The sequence below is a fragment of the Lutjanus erythropterus genome, chromosome 24 (genome assembly GCF_056507025.1).
Source record: "Lutjanus erythropterus isolate fLutEry1 chromosome 24, fLutEry1.hap2, whole genome shotgun sequence".
NCBI classification, from domain to species: domain Eukaryota; kingdom Metazoa; phylum Chordata; class Actinopteri; order Lutjaniformes; family Lutjanidae; genus Lutjanus; species Lutjanus erythropterus.
Window position 1 is genome coordinate 2,834,657 of NC_139340.1, and position 15,131 is coordinate 2,849,787.

Sequence of the window (15,131 nt, forward strand, 5' to 3'; positions counted from 1 at the left end):
TATTCCAACTCCACACACTGTTTCACCTTGAAGCCTCTCTCATGACCGACCTCTCTCACACTCCTCTCCTGATATTTTCAAATCTAACCTGGTAAATTAAGGGTTTGTTTTGACCAACCCAGATTTTTTGATGGTTGGATTAGTGGAAAGATGAACCAAGATGGTTTTGGTGAGTTTCTGTTGAGTCTGAATGAAGTCTTTCTAGTTAAACAAAAGAATCTTACTCTAATAAAAAGCTCTATCTTTGTAGGGAACCCTTCCATAATGTTGTTGGACATGTAAAGAAACAATCTTAGTCTGTCAGTGGCAAAATAGCACTTGTAGTGGACATATTTTGATGATGCACAATTGTACTGAAGAATTACATTGACGCTGTTTAGTGGCTGACAGCTGCAGCAGTCTCGCTTGATACTGAACCGGTTTCAGAAATTGTTGCCCCTATTAGTCACTTAGACACAAAAACATGAGAAAATAGAGTCAAGGCTGAAAAATAGCAATGTTACTCTTTAAGTTTCTATTTGCTATAATTGAGGGGTTTAATCTGATGGCAGAGCTAAAAACAAAAAAGAGCAAACAACCAGGCCGATGATGAGGATACTCAATGCTAAAGTGTTAGCATGTTAGCAAAATTAAGATATCAACATTTTTCCCCACAGAGGCACTGAAGGTACTTTTAGGTTAAAACACAAACGTCAGCAAACAACAATACATTTCACAGAGTAATGTGAAAACACCACACTGTTACATCATTACATTTAATAATCTCAGCATGAAATCAGCTTGCAAAAAATTTCTTAAGATATGGAGGATGAGAGAGGATAAAAGAAAGAAACTAAAAAACAGGGATGAGACTTCTCCCCCAGGCAGAACGAGAGGAAGACAAGTAGGCAAGGCTAGAGCCGAGTGGACTCAAAGTGAAGTCATGGAGTGGAGGAGAAGGAGGTCACTACTGGATGACTAACACCTCCATCATTGCTCCTCCTCTCCCTCCTCGTCTTCCTCGAGCCTCGGGGCTCAGTGAGGAGGTGATGACACTGTGTCCCGACACTGCAAAGAGTCACAACGGCATCCTGCCAGCATCCGCCTACACCTCACTGATCAGGATGATGATGATGATGACCTCCGTAGGAACGCAGTCTTTATCTGAACAGACACGTGTGCTAATGCACTCCTCATTTTCACATTTGGGTGGTTTTTACTGAGATTCATATCACTGCTGTTGGTCAAAACTTAACATTTTCTTTTTGAAACCTCCTTCAAAATCCATTACATGATGTCAAAATTCATCATCATCAGGCTTAAAACAAGACAGCTTCTCTTTGCTGCTGAATAATTGAGCTCTTGGAGGTAGGAAGGTCTTTCCTGATAGCAGCAACGAGGGATTAGAAAGAGGCAAAACACTAATTTCTTTTAATAAAATCTTAATTTCTCTGGTGTTCTCTGGTGTGCAATTAACACTTTTACTATGACTGATTGATGCCACACTGCATGACTCTGACGTACAGTACAGTGTGCTAAATAAACATACACATCTTGGCTTATGCTGCACTAAGATGTGATTTCTCCTGTTTGTTTAGTTGAGATTCAGCCAACACAAAGTTTCTATTTGTATTTAAAGGATGTGCTGTCCAAAAATATGAATGAAAAACACCTTAATCATCAACTGGTAATAATACAACAGGATATCACCTTCCATGTTAGCAATTACTTGTCAATAGCAGAATTCATTTTAAGGATTTTTCTTTAAGTATCTGATGTATTTATGGGTATATTTACAAAAAGAAAATGGCAGTAACTCTCCGTAAATCCCAAATTACCTTAACAGGCCTGAAACAGCTGGTTAGCACTGAAGAGCACCTGCTCTGTCTGTAGATGTAATATTCTTATGCTATGGTTATGAAACACAATAATTCATATTTTCAGGCAGTTATATAGATTAATGAAATCATACTCATGAATATTATATTCTATTTCTGTCATATTCTGACCATAAACCTCAATAAATCTTGGACTTTGAACCTTTAAACACTGACAAAAAGCTGCAGCTTACAGTGTGTGACCACACCCAGCACTTTGCAACACACACAATGGCACTCTGCACACACATGAACATACATACAGTACGCAGAGTGGCATACATGCACTGTGTATAAATATTTACTGTAGCTTCATCTGTCTGCAGAAAACACATCTCCCTCTCTCGCTCTCATGTTTGTTCAACCTCTCACTCTCCAGAGACACACACAGGGAGTGTGTGTGTGTGCATGCATGAGAGAGAGCAGTATGTTTGTTGTCTCTGTCAAATGACAACACAATGACAGCAAACACACACAGGAAACACAGGAAAACTCTCTCTGTTTCCGTCTCAGTATTTACCACAGAAGAAACATTTCCTCAAAATATTTTGACTCAAATCAGCTGCTCTTGTTTCCTTTTTTAGAGCAGCAAAGGTCATTTTGTCACAGTTTGACGCAGCAGATGTGGTAATCAAAGGCTTAAAAATAAATTTATTTTGACTCTTCCCTTTTTCTGAGCTCCTACACTCACAGACAAAGAAAAAAATCCACCGTTTTATTCTGTAAGTGGATGATATGAAGGTCATTGTGTGTATGATTTGGTGATATACTTTTAGTTGATTTCCAAGACACACACATACACACACCCTTCATCCAAACCCCCCTCCCTTCAATAATAGATGTGTTCACCGGCTCTGTATAATTCATGGGCCACTGTCTGTAATGGAACAGAGCAGCTGAAGGCAGGAAGCTGCTGCCCTCCACACAGACACATCCTTGATTCTTCACCGCTGCAGTGACCCACTTATTCCTCTGGGATCAATACATTCATCAATACGTTGATTCAGGGCAGAGAAACCAGTGTTTACTTCTGTCTGTGTCTCTGTGGTTAAGAACTGATGGTCTCCACCCGCGGCATTCAAATTCAATCAGGAAGATGATCTTTATGTCTCAATCATCCACAACTGTCTCTCTCTCCCCCTCTCTCTTTACCCACCTATTCTCAATCAGCTATCACACTTTACACTTTATTCATGCTTTAGGTTAACCACCATATTTAGCCACAATCTCCATCAGCCAATCATGTCATTGTGTAAAAACTATAAATCTGTTCTCCTCTCTGACTTTTTCAGCTGTCAGTTCACCACCGAAATCATAACAACCCTCCTCCACCCCATTCTTCTCCAGTTCTGTAGTGATTGGTTCTTTGCTTTTATTTGGAGGAAAAGGCTCAGCTCTTCAAGGAAGCTCTTGAAGAGAATAAACACACATATATTCAATCCTTGTCATTATTTTGACCTCTGAAAATAATAATGATGTGAGATGGAACTTGAGTTCCAGTGAAAAACAACTGACCACTGTGTTCAACTCAAACTCGTTGCTCTCTTTCTTAAAAGCAGAAATGTCTCTGCTGTAAGTCCAAGAAAACAAGCCATTTGTCCTCCTGTCCTGCTGTGCAGAGCGGCCTCTCCTCCATCATAGGGTTTCAACTGACCTAAAACAGCCAGCTGTTGTTGTTGTTGTGTGCAGACTCTCTGCGTGATCCATGGAAAAAAGACACAAACTAACTCAGAGCTTCAGAGCTGCGGGGGGTTGTCAGTGGTTAGATGATAGCTACTGGACTGTGCCTTCATCACATATAAATGCAGATGCAAACACGTCCAAGGACAGACCTCAAACTACTCAGAATAAACTGTATCCAGATGTTTATGTTTATGGTGTAGATAGATCTGTTTAGCTCAGCCAAATTAATTAACTCTAAACTCTTCCTACATCCGTCACATGTTTGCAAAAAGAAAATAAAAATATATTTTGACAGCACCAGTCATGATTAAAACACACATACAAAAGAACTAAACAGACTTAAACAGCATCACAGCAGCCTGTTGCTAACCCACCTGCAGCAGCAGTTCCCCCTCAGGTATGCATCCATCTACAGATCTTGATGTTTTGCTCTCATCAATGTGGTCGCTGCTCTTGTTCACGCCATTGGACAGCTGCTTCTTCAAAGCCACTGCAGAAAAAGAGGAAACAGAAAGTCCTGTGAATCATCTGTGAATTAGAAATACCTCTGTTTCCAAAGATCAGCAGCTGTCTTCCAATACCAAACAATTAGAGATCTTACTGCTCCTGAACATCAGGGGATTTGTTGGGCTGTATCTGTGCTTAGGTTCTGGAGGAGGAGGCATATTTCTGATTGAAGTCTGAATGATCAAGATTTTTTTGTGATATGATGACCCTAATATCCCGGTAACAAAATGCAATGAAACTGTTCATTAGATATCACTTGGATTTGGAAGTAATTTATAATACTATTTTACTTTATCCTTTGCAGTTGTATCCTTTGGCAGCTAAAGAAGCTGATGTGAAGAGGGGTGATTCACAGAATTACAAGAAGAAAACCTGAGGGAGTAACACCTTCAGAGAAAGAGACAGAGAGGGGAATTCAGGCAACAAGATGGAGGGAGTAACACCTAAAAAGAAGGCAAGAGAAGAGAGAGAGAGAGTAATGCCTGTAGGAAAGGCAAAGATGGGTAGAAAAACAAAAGATCAAATCAGGACAACTGACGCAACAATGGTACAGAGAAGGAAAGAGAAAGATGTTTCACTTGCAAATACAAAGATAAAACACTGACGTTACAATGTGTTCAAAGTGTATTAACAGTTATTGTGACATTTCTGTGTGACCTCTGACCCCTATGACAAAAACATGGAGGCCAGTTGACCCCTGAGGATAGAGTCTGCTTGAGTGGGTCGAATCTGAAGAAAACAAAGAGCAAAGGCAGCAGTGGAGATGTTAATGTAAGAAGAAGTCTCTAAGCGCCGCAGACAATACAGAGGCCGAAGGTTCGACCACTTAAACTGCTTCTGCTGATTGTGACCCAAATCTCCCACAGCGATCAATAAAGGTCCATCGTGTCTCTTTATCATCACTGATGGAGTCTTTGCGTCCATCAGCCTCAGAGGTAATTAGATGGGACAGAAACCAAACACAAAATCCTGACAAACAGCCAAAACCTTAAAACTTTTGGCTATTTTGTAGCATATATGTTACATGCAACTGTATACTTCATGCATTAAGTATCAAGTCTTTGTACTCAAGTTCCAAGTCAAGACAGGCGAGTCCTGAGTAAAGTTCCAAGTCCTTCATTTTGAGTTATGAGTCATAAATAAGTGTTAATGCACTTTTCACCAAATATAACTCCATTTTAACAACAGAGCTTTGACTTACTCTTCTTTGTGCAACTTTAAATTTCGAACCAAGTTGGAAGTTGTGTCTCTGTAATTTTTGACCTGCACGTTTTGCACAGAACAATTCTGTAGTTTTTGGTAGTCATGAGTCATGTGACTTGAGTCCACACCTCTGAACTTACCACTGAGCTTTAACCATTACTGGTACCACATGTCCACATGCTACCTTACAGCCTGTCAATAAATATGGGTACAGTCAGGGTTCAAAATTTACAGCAGTCACCTGCCAAAATGGTAGTAAAATATGAAAGTGGCTGGAAGATTTGCATCAGTCACCAACCAAAAAAAATGAGTGGCTGGTAAATTTGAACTAGCCATTTGGCCACAAACAAACCTGGGGATTGAAGTTCATTTTTAAAATATTTTGACTTGACAGGCACATTAGGATAGACATTTAAATACATTAAATACATTTGTGGTTTGGAAACAGACTGCTGACTTTTTCACTGATGATTGGGAAGTTTGGCAACTCATGGCTGCCTGAGAGAAACAAAATCACCAGTATGGTTCTTCACAGTTCTTTCTGTTTAAGGCCTGTAATATAAATGTGTTGTAGTTTGTGACTTTAACTAAAAAAAAAACTAAAAAAGACTCCTCATATATAAATGAATCGTCACTAAGCTGCACCCAAACCTTTGTCTGAGTCTGTTGGTGACACAGCTCAGTGTAGTGGAAGCTCCCAAGACCAAGGGAGAGAGCAGAGAAAGCATGTTGACTATCAATAATTAAGAGCTAGAAGGGGTGGTGATGGTGGTGGACAGGGTGTTTTGTGCCCTGACGTCATGAACGGAAGCCAGCGGCAAGAAAAAACACCCTGAGGCGTCCAGGAGGAGGAAGAGGAGGAGGGGAGGAGACATCTGTTGGCACAACTGAGGGCGACGAGGACACCAACAGACAATAAAAACATCACAACAGATGCTCTTCAGTCCTCTGACTCGGATAGAAAACATAAAGGAAGCTCTATACATCCTGATGAGTCCATAGGCAGTGGGGGGAGTGATGAATGAAAAAAACAACTGCAAGACAAGTATTTGGAGGGTATCACCACTGAGAAATATTCTCTTTAAGATGCTCAAAACAGCAAATGTTTATTTGATAGATGAAGATTAATTTACCGTCAATCAACAAATTGCTTTAGGACAAAATATGCTGCAGATAAAAGTGATGAACATTCAGGACCAAGCCTTAAATTGTCACGCACCATAAATGTGTTCATAGTAACGCTTCATTGGAATGGGTTTGGAAGCAGAAGCAAAACACTTATCAACCAAACACAAAAACCAGCAAGCCACCTCACTGCAGCCACAGATTAAAGTCTCCTCTGCACCACGTAGTCGGTCTGGAAGGACGATGACATAAACAATGACCCGGCTAATCCGGCATCTCATCCCCATGACCGAAATAAATTATAAATAGAGCTTCAGCCGAGTGCAGCAGCAGGTCGACGAGGGAAGAGTATCTCCCAAATGACAACATCAACAAGAGAGAGGACGATCTGCAAACTACAATGTGTTTGTGGGTGTTGGACTTAAAGAGGTCTGAATTAAATATTCATGAAGAACCTGGAACACTTTCTTTGACTGTTTCAATTATGCTCAGACAAAATATCTCTCTGTCTAGGAAGTCTAACATATTCTTTACATGGGGAATTTCAACGCAAAGTCAAAAATATTAATAAAAAATATTTTTCATAGCACAAAAAGAAAATACATCTGAAAAACTCAACAGTAACGTCTCTTTCCAGAAATTATGACCCAGTTATTGAAAATAAACCCCAGACCTTGTTGTGAGCAGTTTCATGTAGGAACTACTTTCTTTCTATCAGAACAGAGCTGAACCACATTAGAGCTGTTCCATTTAGTTCCATTATATTTGAGAGAAGACAGACATCTCTATGGCCGATATCTCCAAAATTAGGCAACTCACATCAAAACAGTATAGATGGATAAATAGTGCTACAAGACAGAGGAAAAATATGCATTTTTGATTTTGGGGTGAACTTTAATTAAACAGAATTGAAAAAATGCCAAAATATTGATATACTATGCAGTTTACTACCGGTAAGTACTATGAAAATATGTGTTTTTGATTTTGGGGTGAACTGTCCTTTTAATACCTGAATTTCTGACTATTTTGAGGTAAAGAAACAGACTGATCAAATGTCTCCTTTACAGCTTTAGATTGCAGTCAATTACAATCATCATATACACACAAAGACACACACTGATTGTCTGCATGGATATAAACAGCGAGGAAGACAGAGGTAGAGAATAATAGAAACACAATGCTACTGTATTACATAAGTAACCACTAATCTGCTCTGAGCACTTCGCAGATGGCTTCACATGGAGACAGATGTGGACTAACACACACAGACACACGCACACACACACACACACACACACACACACACACACACACACACACACACACACACACACACACACACACACACACACACACACACACAGGAATGACACCAGCTTGACCACTAACTGGATCCTCAGAGATCACTTTAAAAGGCAAAATACTGCTTAAAACAAAAGGAAGTTTGTGTGGTGCAGCAGAGGAGAACTGATTGTTGTTTCCTCTGAGTAAATGTGATAAGAGTTGAACCATAGAGTTCATCAGTTTTGACCAAAAATAAGTTTGGCATTTTCTTCTCCTGCATTTGATACTTGATGAGGTAGAAAAAGTCTGATACAGAAATAAACAAACAAACTGATACATAACAACATTCTGACTTGACTACATGTAAAGATAAGAAAACATATGGAGCAAGGATTTGTTAAAAACACCACTGACTAAAAGCTTCTTTTTTAATGATTCATGTGATGGTTTTTATGTATAATCAATACCAGACTGTAGTATTTGGCAGAATTTGACATTTTTTCAGAGATAATGGATTATAACTGATGTGTCTAGACTGAATAACACTGGAGGGATTTTTGTGGAATCCAGATCAGTCCTGAGAGCTCAGTCGATAGCTAGTTTTAGCTAAACTATTTTCAGGATTTTTTGTTTGCTGGCTCAGTCTCTGTCTAATCATCTTACTTTTACAATGTTTAAAGCGAAAATACCAGCAAAGTAAAAAAAACTACTTTTGAAATAATTTTCCCCAAAAACACTAATTTTCCAGGATATTTTCGCTCATTTTCCATGTGTTGTCTATGACTGAAAAATTAGTCAGCTATTTTCCAGGTTTGTGGAAACCCTGGCTGTATATAAATGATAACAAATTTGAGATTTAAATGTAAAACTTGCCACCACTTCCTTGTTTTCTAGCTGCAATTTGCTCTGAATACATAAAATACAACCTTGAAAATGTTTTTGAGATAATAAGGGAGATCTATAGTTACCTTCTAGTTAGCTAGCAGCTATTTAGAAGCTTAAGAAGTTCTTAACAAGGTATTTTACCAACTTGGAACTAAATCCAAAATGGAACCGGTTATCACAACATAATCCTACACAAATCCCAGGGCTGGCCGATATATCCAATTTGTATCTCTGCTTATGTTAAGGTATCACCTCTGGTTATCTGACATAAAGACAGTGTTTTTTCTTTGCCATGTAGCTGGGTAGCTAATGCTTGTTAGCTAGTAGTCTGAATATATCAGACTGAGTATCAGCAGAGGTCTCTTTAGGTGTGTAATCTCACCTAAACCTAACCTAATTCTTCTATATGTTTACAGAGAGTGAGATCAACATGTGACTGAAATTATGTCAAACTGGGCTGCCTGAAAAGACCAGACCCAGGTTAAATACACATAAAAACAGGGTTTCTCAGAGGTTGCCGGAGTCAAAAGTTGAACAGTGGGCGCCCATCTCCCCCCTTCCTTCTTCAAAAGGTCTGTAAAGCGGCCGTGAGTGGATTATCCTGCCGTGTTTTTATTCTTCAAGGCTTTCATCTCCTCCTCCCACCTCCTCTGTGCTCGCTGTGAAGCAGCAGCAGTCTCTTCAGACCTACATTACAGCGTGGCTGAGACTTTGGGACAAGGGTCGTCTCATGGCCACGGGCAAAAGGAGCTGACCTACAATACATCGAGGTTGTATTAAGACATTACGGTGAGAGGGGGTCGTCCACGGTTCAAGCAGTTTGATAGAGGAGGGGGTCTGCTGACCTGTTTTTGCAGGGTCACTCAGAGGTCTGGTGTGTTTTTATCAGAGGTTCAAGCCTGTGATGGACAGTTTTAGTGTCTGATAGATGTCTGTTCATCTGTTTGAAGGAGGACAGAGGTTTGACATCTATTGAACAGTTGCATGCCAAGATATTTGTTTTTAAAAAAAAATAACATTGAGATCAAGCTGAGCTAAAGCTTAAGTGTTTCAAAAATGTGAATTCAGCCAAAGCTTATAGTATTTAATAATAAAGCCAATGTTTCTCTCACTATACATTCAAAGGGGAATCTCACAGCTTAATATAACAGACCACACATGCTTTTTCATGCAAGCACACATGGGAAATGCAGTCAGCACTTGTAGTTACCAGGGGCTGAATACATCAAGACAGCTTTGTGAATACAAAACATCACAAACACTGTGGAAAATTCTACAGAGAAGGATATCAGAGGACCAGCAGATCCTATTAAAATATAAAACAAAGAATAAAAATCCTAACACTTTTCATTAACTGAAAGAGAAACGTCTGACCTGGGTTGGACAGACATCCTCTAAACACCTAAGTTGGCAACAAAACCAAATTTTAACATCTTCAGAAGAATTTACAAAAATGTTTTAAATTCGAAATCACATCAAATCACACATTTTTGTAATCACAAAAAAATCAGTTTTTAATTGTATTGTTAATATCTTTTTATTATTACTAAAAGCAAAAAACTGCTGCCAGAATGAGAGACAAAGTAAACAAACTTGTGCTGTAGCCTGAATGTGACTGGACCCAAGTGACATTTGCAGAGACGTTTAGAGGATGTTTATTGTGCTGCAGCCAGCACTCAAAATTGAGAATATCCTGTTGTCCCAGGGACAAAAAAATCGCACCTGGGACACAAAAATATGATGACTGGGACAATTCTAAGACAGAAACTTGTGATTACAAATCAAATTATTATGTTTATGCATCATGGAATATCATTACATTGTCATTAAATTGGCACTGACACATGCATTACAATATGTCACATGCGCACTTCCATACTGTCATGGTGTTTAAAGAAGACATCTGTAATATATTTACTGTAATAAATCATAAAATGACCATATGCCATCAGAGATTAAGGAAGCTGAAATTCTCTCTTCTCTGACAGCAATGTTACAGCTGCAGTGTCCTCTTTTCTATTTCAGTTTGTAACTTGAGGCATATTTTTGTATTGCTAAATACTACAGCACAATATTTTATAACAATCCCAATTGTGAGCACTGTGAGTCTGGTTCAAGAAAACTACTCAAACATCAAGTCAAATCTGAGTTAAACTACAACTGGAGCTGAATTGTGTCGAAGAAGCAGTTTGTAGTGTTAGTCGATGCTTTAAAAAGCTGACTCGAACCTCCTGCAACAGATCAAACCGTGAAACACTGGATTCAGATATTCAACATGTCTTTCTGTGAGCTTTAAGGACTTTTCAGGCTGAGAAGATTTCTGAAGGCTGGTTGTTGTTTTTGGACAGATTTCCAATCTGCCCTTAAACAGCAAATCTGTGAACACGTTCAAGTCTGCCAAACACACACACACAGACACAGACACACACACACACACCCCTACATCCCAAAATCCATCTGCTATGCCTGTAAGCCTGCTAACTCCTCGACAAAGCCAATCCTCTGCACTTTACTGCTTCTTAACAGAGCCTCAGAGCCTGAATCACAGAAAGCCCAGACGCAAAAGGTCGTGACCTCAAAACCGCCCACACCTCACCCAAAACCACCACCCACCACCATCATGTTGCACCCATTACTAAAAATTCTCATCCATCCAAAAACACATATCTGGCTTCCCTACATTGTATAAATCCTTCAGGCTCCTGTTGGCTGAATTATTCAGAGCAGCACAAACTGAACTTCACAGCATGTCCATGTACAAGATCAACATGTAAGGTTGGGTGTCATTTGGGTTTCGTCTGATACTGGTACTAAAATGATTCTTTTAAAATGGTACCTTTACCCAAACAGTTCATATTTGAGGGTTTTTTGTACATGTATCCCTGTGTGTTGCCAGATGATGCCAAAATATTGTGTATACTTATTATTTTTTTCCCTATATGAAAGCTTTAACATATTGTATATTCTCTGACAGTATTCCATAGTCTATGAATGAAACATAAAGATGTGATGGCCTACATATTAAAGCTAGATATATCAGATAACATATAGAGTGTGCTAATAAAAAAAAATCTGTTATATGTCAGATCTTTATTTGATAGTAATAACTGATAGTAGACTGATTACTTGATAGATCAAATTCTTAATGACTGGTTATTCGATCATCGATTAATTGTTGTCACCAGTACTTGATTCTTAACAATAGCTGAAGAAAATACAACCTCTTCTGACTATGTATGGTCAGTAATTCTCTATGACCACCAGCATTACTTGAAAAAGTTCATATTAACCAATGGGAGCAGAACAGTCGACTAGTACATGCCCAATCAATGGACGGACCATAGTTCTAGTTCAGTTTAATAAGAAAACGTGTGAGTAAGGCTGCAACTAACAATTATTTTCATTATCAATCATTTCAGAATCGATTAGTTGTTTGGTCAATAAAATGTCAGAAAAACGGTGATCATTGTTTTCCAAAGCCCAAGATAACGTCCTCAAATGTCTTGTTTTGTCTACACTGCAAAGATATTCAGTTTACTGTCATAGAGACCAAATAAAACAGAAAATATTCACATTTGAAATTTTAATTTTCTTGAAATTTTATGAGTTCATTTTGTTTATTTTGTCATGGCTCCACACATCTCCAAGCTTTCGAGATAAAATTTTGAGCCATTATTAATTCAATTCTGGCACCAGTAACACAGCAAGGTAAGTTTGATTGTATAGCCAACTACTCTGTGTTTGCCCACAGTTTTTCCTTCGTTTCGCCTCCAGCTAAGATTGTGATGTAATCACATCAGTCAAGATGGGTCTATAAGAACCAGTACCATTTTGGCACCAGGTTTACAACAATAAGGAAACATATATCACTGAGTGCTTCAGTTGTTTTGCTTCAGTGGTGAGAAAGGTTGTGTTTAGAGACACAAACAAAGATGTACATGTTTCTGGAAGGGAGACACTGACACAACTATTAGTGCTCCAGAAACTCTTTCTGACCTTCTGTCTTTTTAGCTGAAACCTTTCTTTCCCCTGTCTGTTTCTGTCGGTCTGTGTGTTTCTGCCTCTGTGTCCGCAGGTCCTGTGTGAGGTGTGAAAAGCTATTTCAGTATTTCGGGAGGCAGGCAAGGAAAAGGGCGAGCAGCTGTTTCCAGGCTGCAGACTGACATTTACCAGATTCACATTCAGTCTCTATCTGTCTCAATTTCAAGATTCATCATTATCAACTCTTTTAAATCACTGCTGATGCTGCCAAAGACAGTTTAACCAATCAGAGTATTTCTACCTACTGCTTCAAGCTGTGCACAGTGGGATGTTTCACTGTGATCATGTGTTTTCTTACCAGAGAAGAAGCTCTTGGTTCGGAGGAAGCTGACGCTGAGTCTCAGGATGGACAGTTTGTCCAGGCTGGAGATGACATCCTCAGGGAAGGGCAGCAGGCTGGCAAGCCGGTCCAGCTCTGAGTTCAGACGGTCACGATGGCGTTTGGATGGGTTGGACTTGGCACCTTCAACTGGGGTCGGTTTGACTCTGGATGATAAGGAAGTATTGTGATATATAAGACTCTTGGGTTAGACTGACCAAATTTTATTTTCTCTGCGTATAACCTGACCAGTACTGGATCTTTGACGCTGATAAACAAACACACAAAAACATTTTTTATTGAAGTTCCCTTAAATTTGATTATTAAAGAATTGTGATCAAAACATGTACTGAAACAGGAATTTTACACAATAAAAACTGAGATATTAACTATTATATCAGCTGGCATATATATCAATATCAACAGATCTTTGATACATTGTTATTAGTCAATATATCAGCCAAGCCAATTTAACCATTCAGGTTAATATTTTTTCAAATAAATGATAAACAATTTGTTTATGAAATTGTAAAAATGAACAAAAATGAACATAAAACTTGCCTGGAGTTCAAGGTGACAATTGGTGTTTAAAATTGTTTGTTTTGTCTGACCAGCAGCAACCAAACCCAAAAATATGCTGTTTACAATGATATGAAGCAGAGAAAAGCAGCACATTATCATTTAACTATTAGAGAGATCTAAGTGATCATTTTAGACCTCAGTTTAGTCTTTATTTAGTGTTCAGTTTCTCTGCCAGCACTGTGATCAGGTTGATTAAAAAAAGAGCATCAGCATCATGTAATATAAACATGTGATTATGGACGTTTTTACATGGCTTTGTACAGCGTTTTAAGGTCTGTTATTTCTGTATAACAAACTATTGTTATTAAGAACAGACCATTCCCATGGACACAGTTCTGATCATAGACTCTGAAATCATTGTTAAATCACTAAAATCATTTATAAATTCATATTGTATGTCAAATTATTGATATTTTACATAACAATATGACAAGCAGGATAATGTACAGTGGCCAGGTCACGTTTGTGAAATAAAGACAGAAAATAATTTTTAAATGAATATTTTTCGGCACATAAATGTGTGCCATATGTTTTTTTGGTAAGTAACCATGTAATAAGCGGGATAGTGTACAGTGAGCAGGTCATTATTGTGCAATAAATCCTTTCAAGATGATTCAAGACCCCTCCTCTTTGCATTGGGGTCCTGCAACACCCTGTTGGGGTTTATTTCATAATATAGCAAACATACAGGCACCCTATACATATACAGTGTGCCTGTATGTTTGCTTTTTTTTTAAAATGTGCCGTGACCATCTACTATCAATTTATATTATTATTCTCAAGAATCCATGAACCATTTTCTTTTTAAATGCAGGTTTGGGGTCCAAAATCTAAAAATATAGACTTACATATGAATGTTGGGATGATTACTAACTGATTTTTTTTTTTTTTTAATAACTCTGTATGAAGTGATACACACAGTAAAATATGTTTGAATCAGTGTCAGTGTTTGATAAAAAACACTTTATTGCTCTTTAAATAATAAACCTCAGTCTTCCATGACATAACTTACCCCTTCTGTGCCGGTTTTCTTCTCTTTCGTCCAGCATACATGTTGTTGTTTTTATTGATTTATTCACAGTGAAGCTGGAGGACATCCATTAACTCCACACAGTAGAATCCAGTAGAATCTGTCCAATAGAAACCAGCAGCTCTCCCAGCAGTAATCAGAGGCACGTGACTCATCTGCTCTCATTAACTGACACACAGACAGCAACGTTACCAGACGTTACTCTGCCGTTAAGTAACGTCTGCTGGTTGTTCCAACAATAATTCAAAGCTGTGTGGATATTAAATTAGATAAAAGTAGACGCCATTGCTAAAGATAGATAATGTCAGTTTAAACTCACTATTAGCTCCCTGTCTGATGAAGTATTACCGGAATATCACAGGAGGACTGTGTCAGTTTATTTCGTCCATGACGCTCCGCTCCGCTGTTCCGTCAAATATTAAAAAAAACACTCCGTTTAGGCTTCACATCCTGGGGAACAAGTTCACACCAAAAACGTTCAAATTAAACCGTTATAAAGTTTAATTATCCGTCCTCCCGTCCTCTCCTCCTCCCGGATGGTCCGGTCCTCCCTGCTGCTGCTCTCTCTCCTCCGTCCCTACTTCTCTGACCAGCGCGCGCTTCCAGGGCACTGATT

At 38.7% G+C, this 15,131-nt stretch overlaps 1 protein-coding gene across 2 annotated transcripts in view; it reads right to left on the reverse strand.

The window, feature by feature from the left end:
- ahr1b (aryl hydrocarbon receptor 1b) overlaps window positions 1-14,784 on the reverse strand; it is a 41,051-nt gene extending 26,267 nt beyond the window's left edge. For both annotated transcript variants that reach the window (XM_084713339.1, XM_084713338.1), the window contains exons 1-3: window positions 14,498-14,784; window positions 12,883-13,070; window positions 3,914-4,029 (exon numbers count right to left, since the gene is read on the reverse strand). In XM_084713339.1, the coding sequence (XP_084569465.1) occupies window positions 3,914-4,029; window positions 12,883-13,070; window positions 14,498-14,538 (345 nt within the window). In that variant the 5' untranslated portion in view covers window positions 14,539-14,784. The remainder of the gene's footprint in view (window positions 1-3,913; window positions 4,030-12,882; window positions 13,071-14,497) is intronic.
- Between the last annotated feature and the right edge of the window lie 347 nt (window positions 14,785-15,131).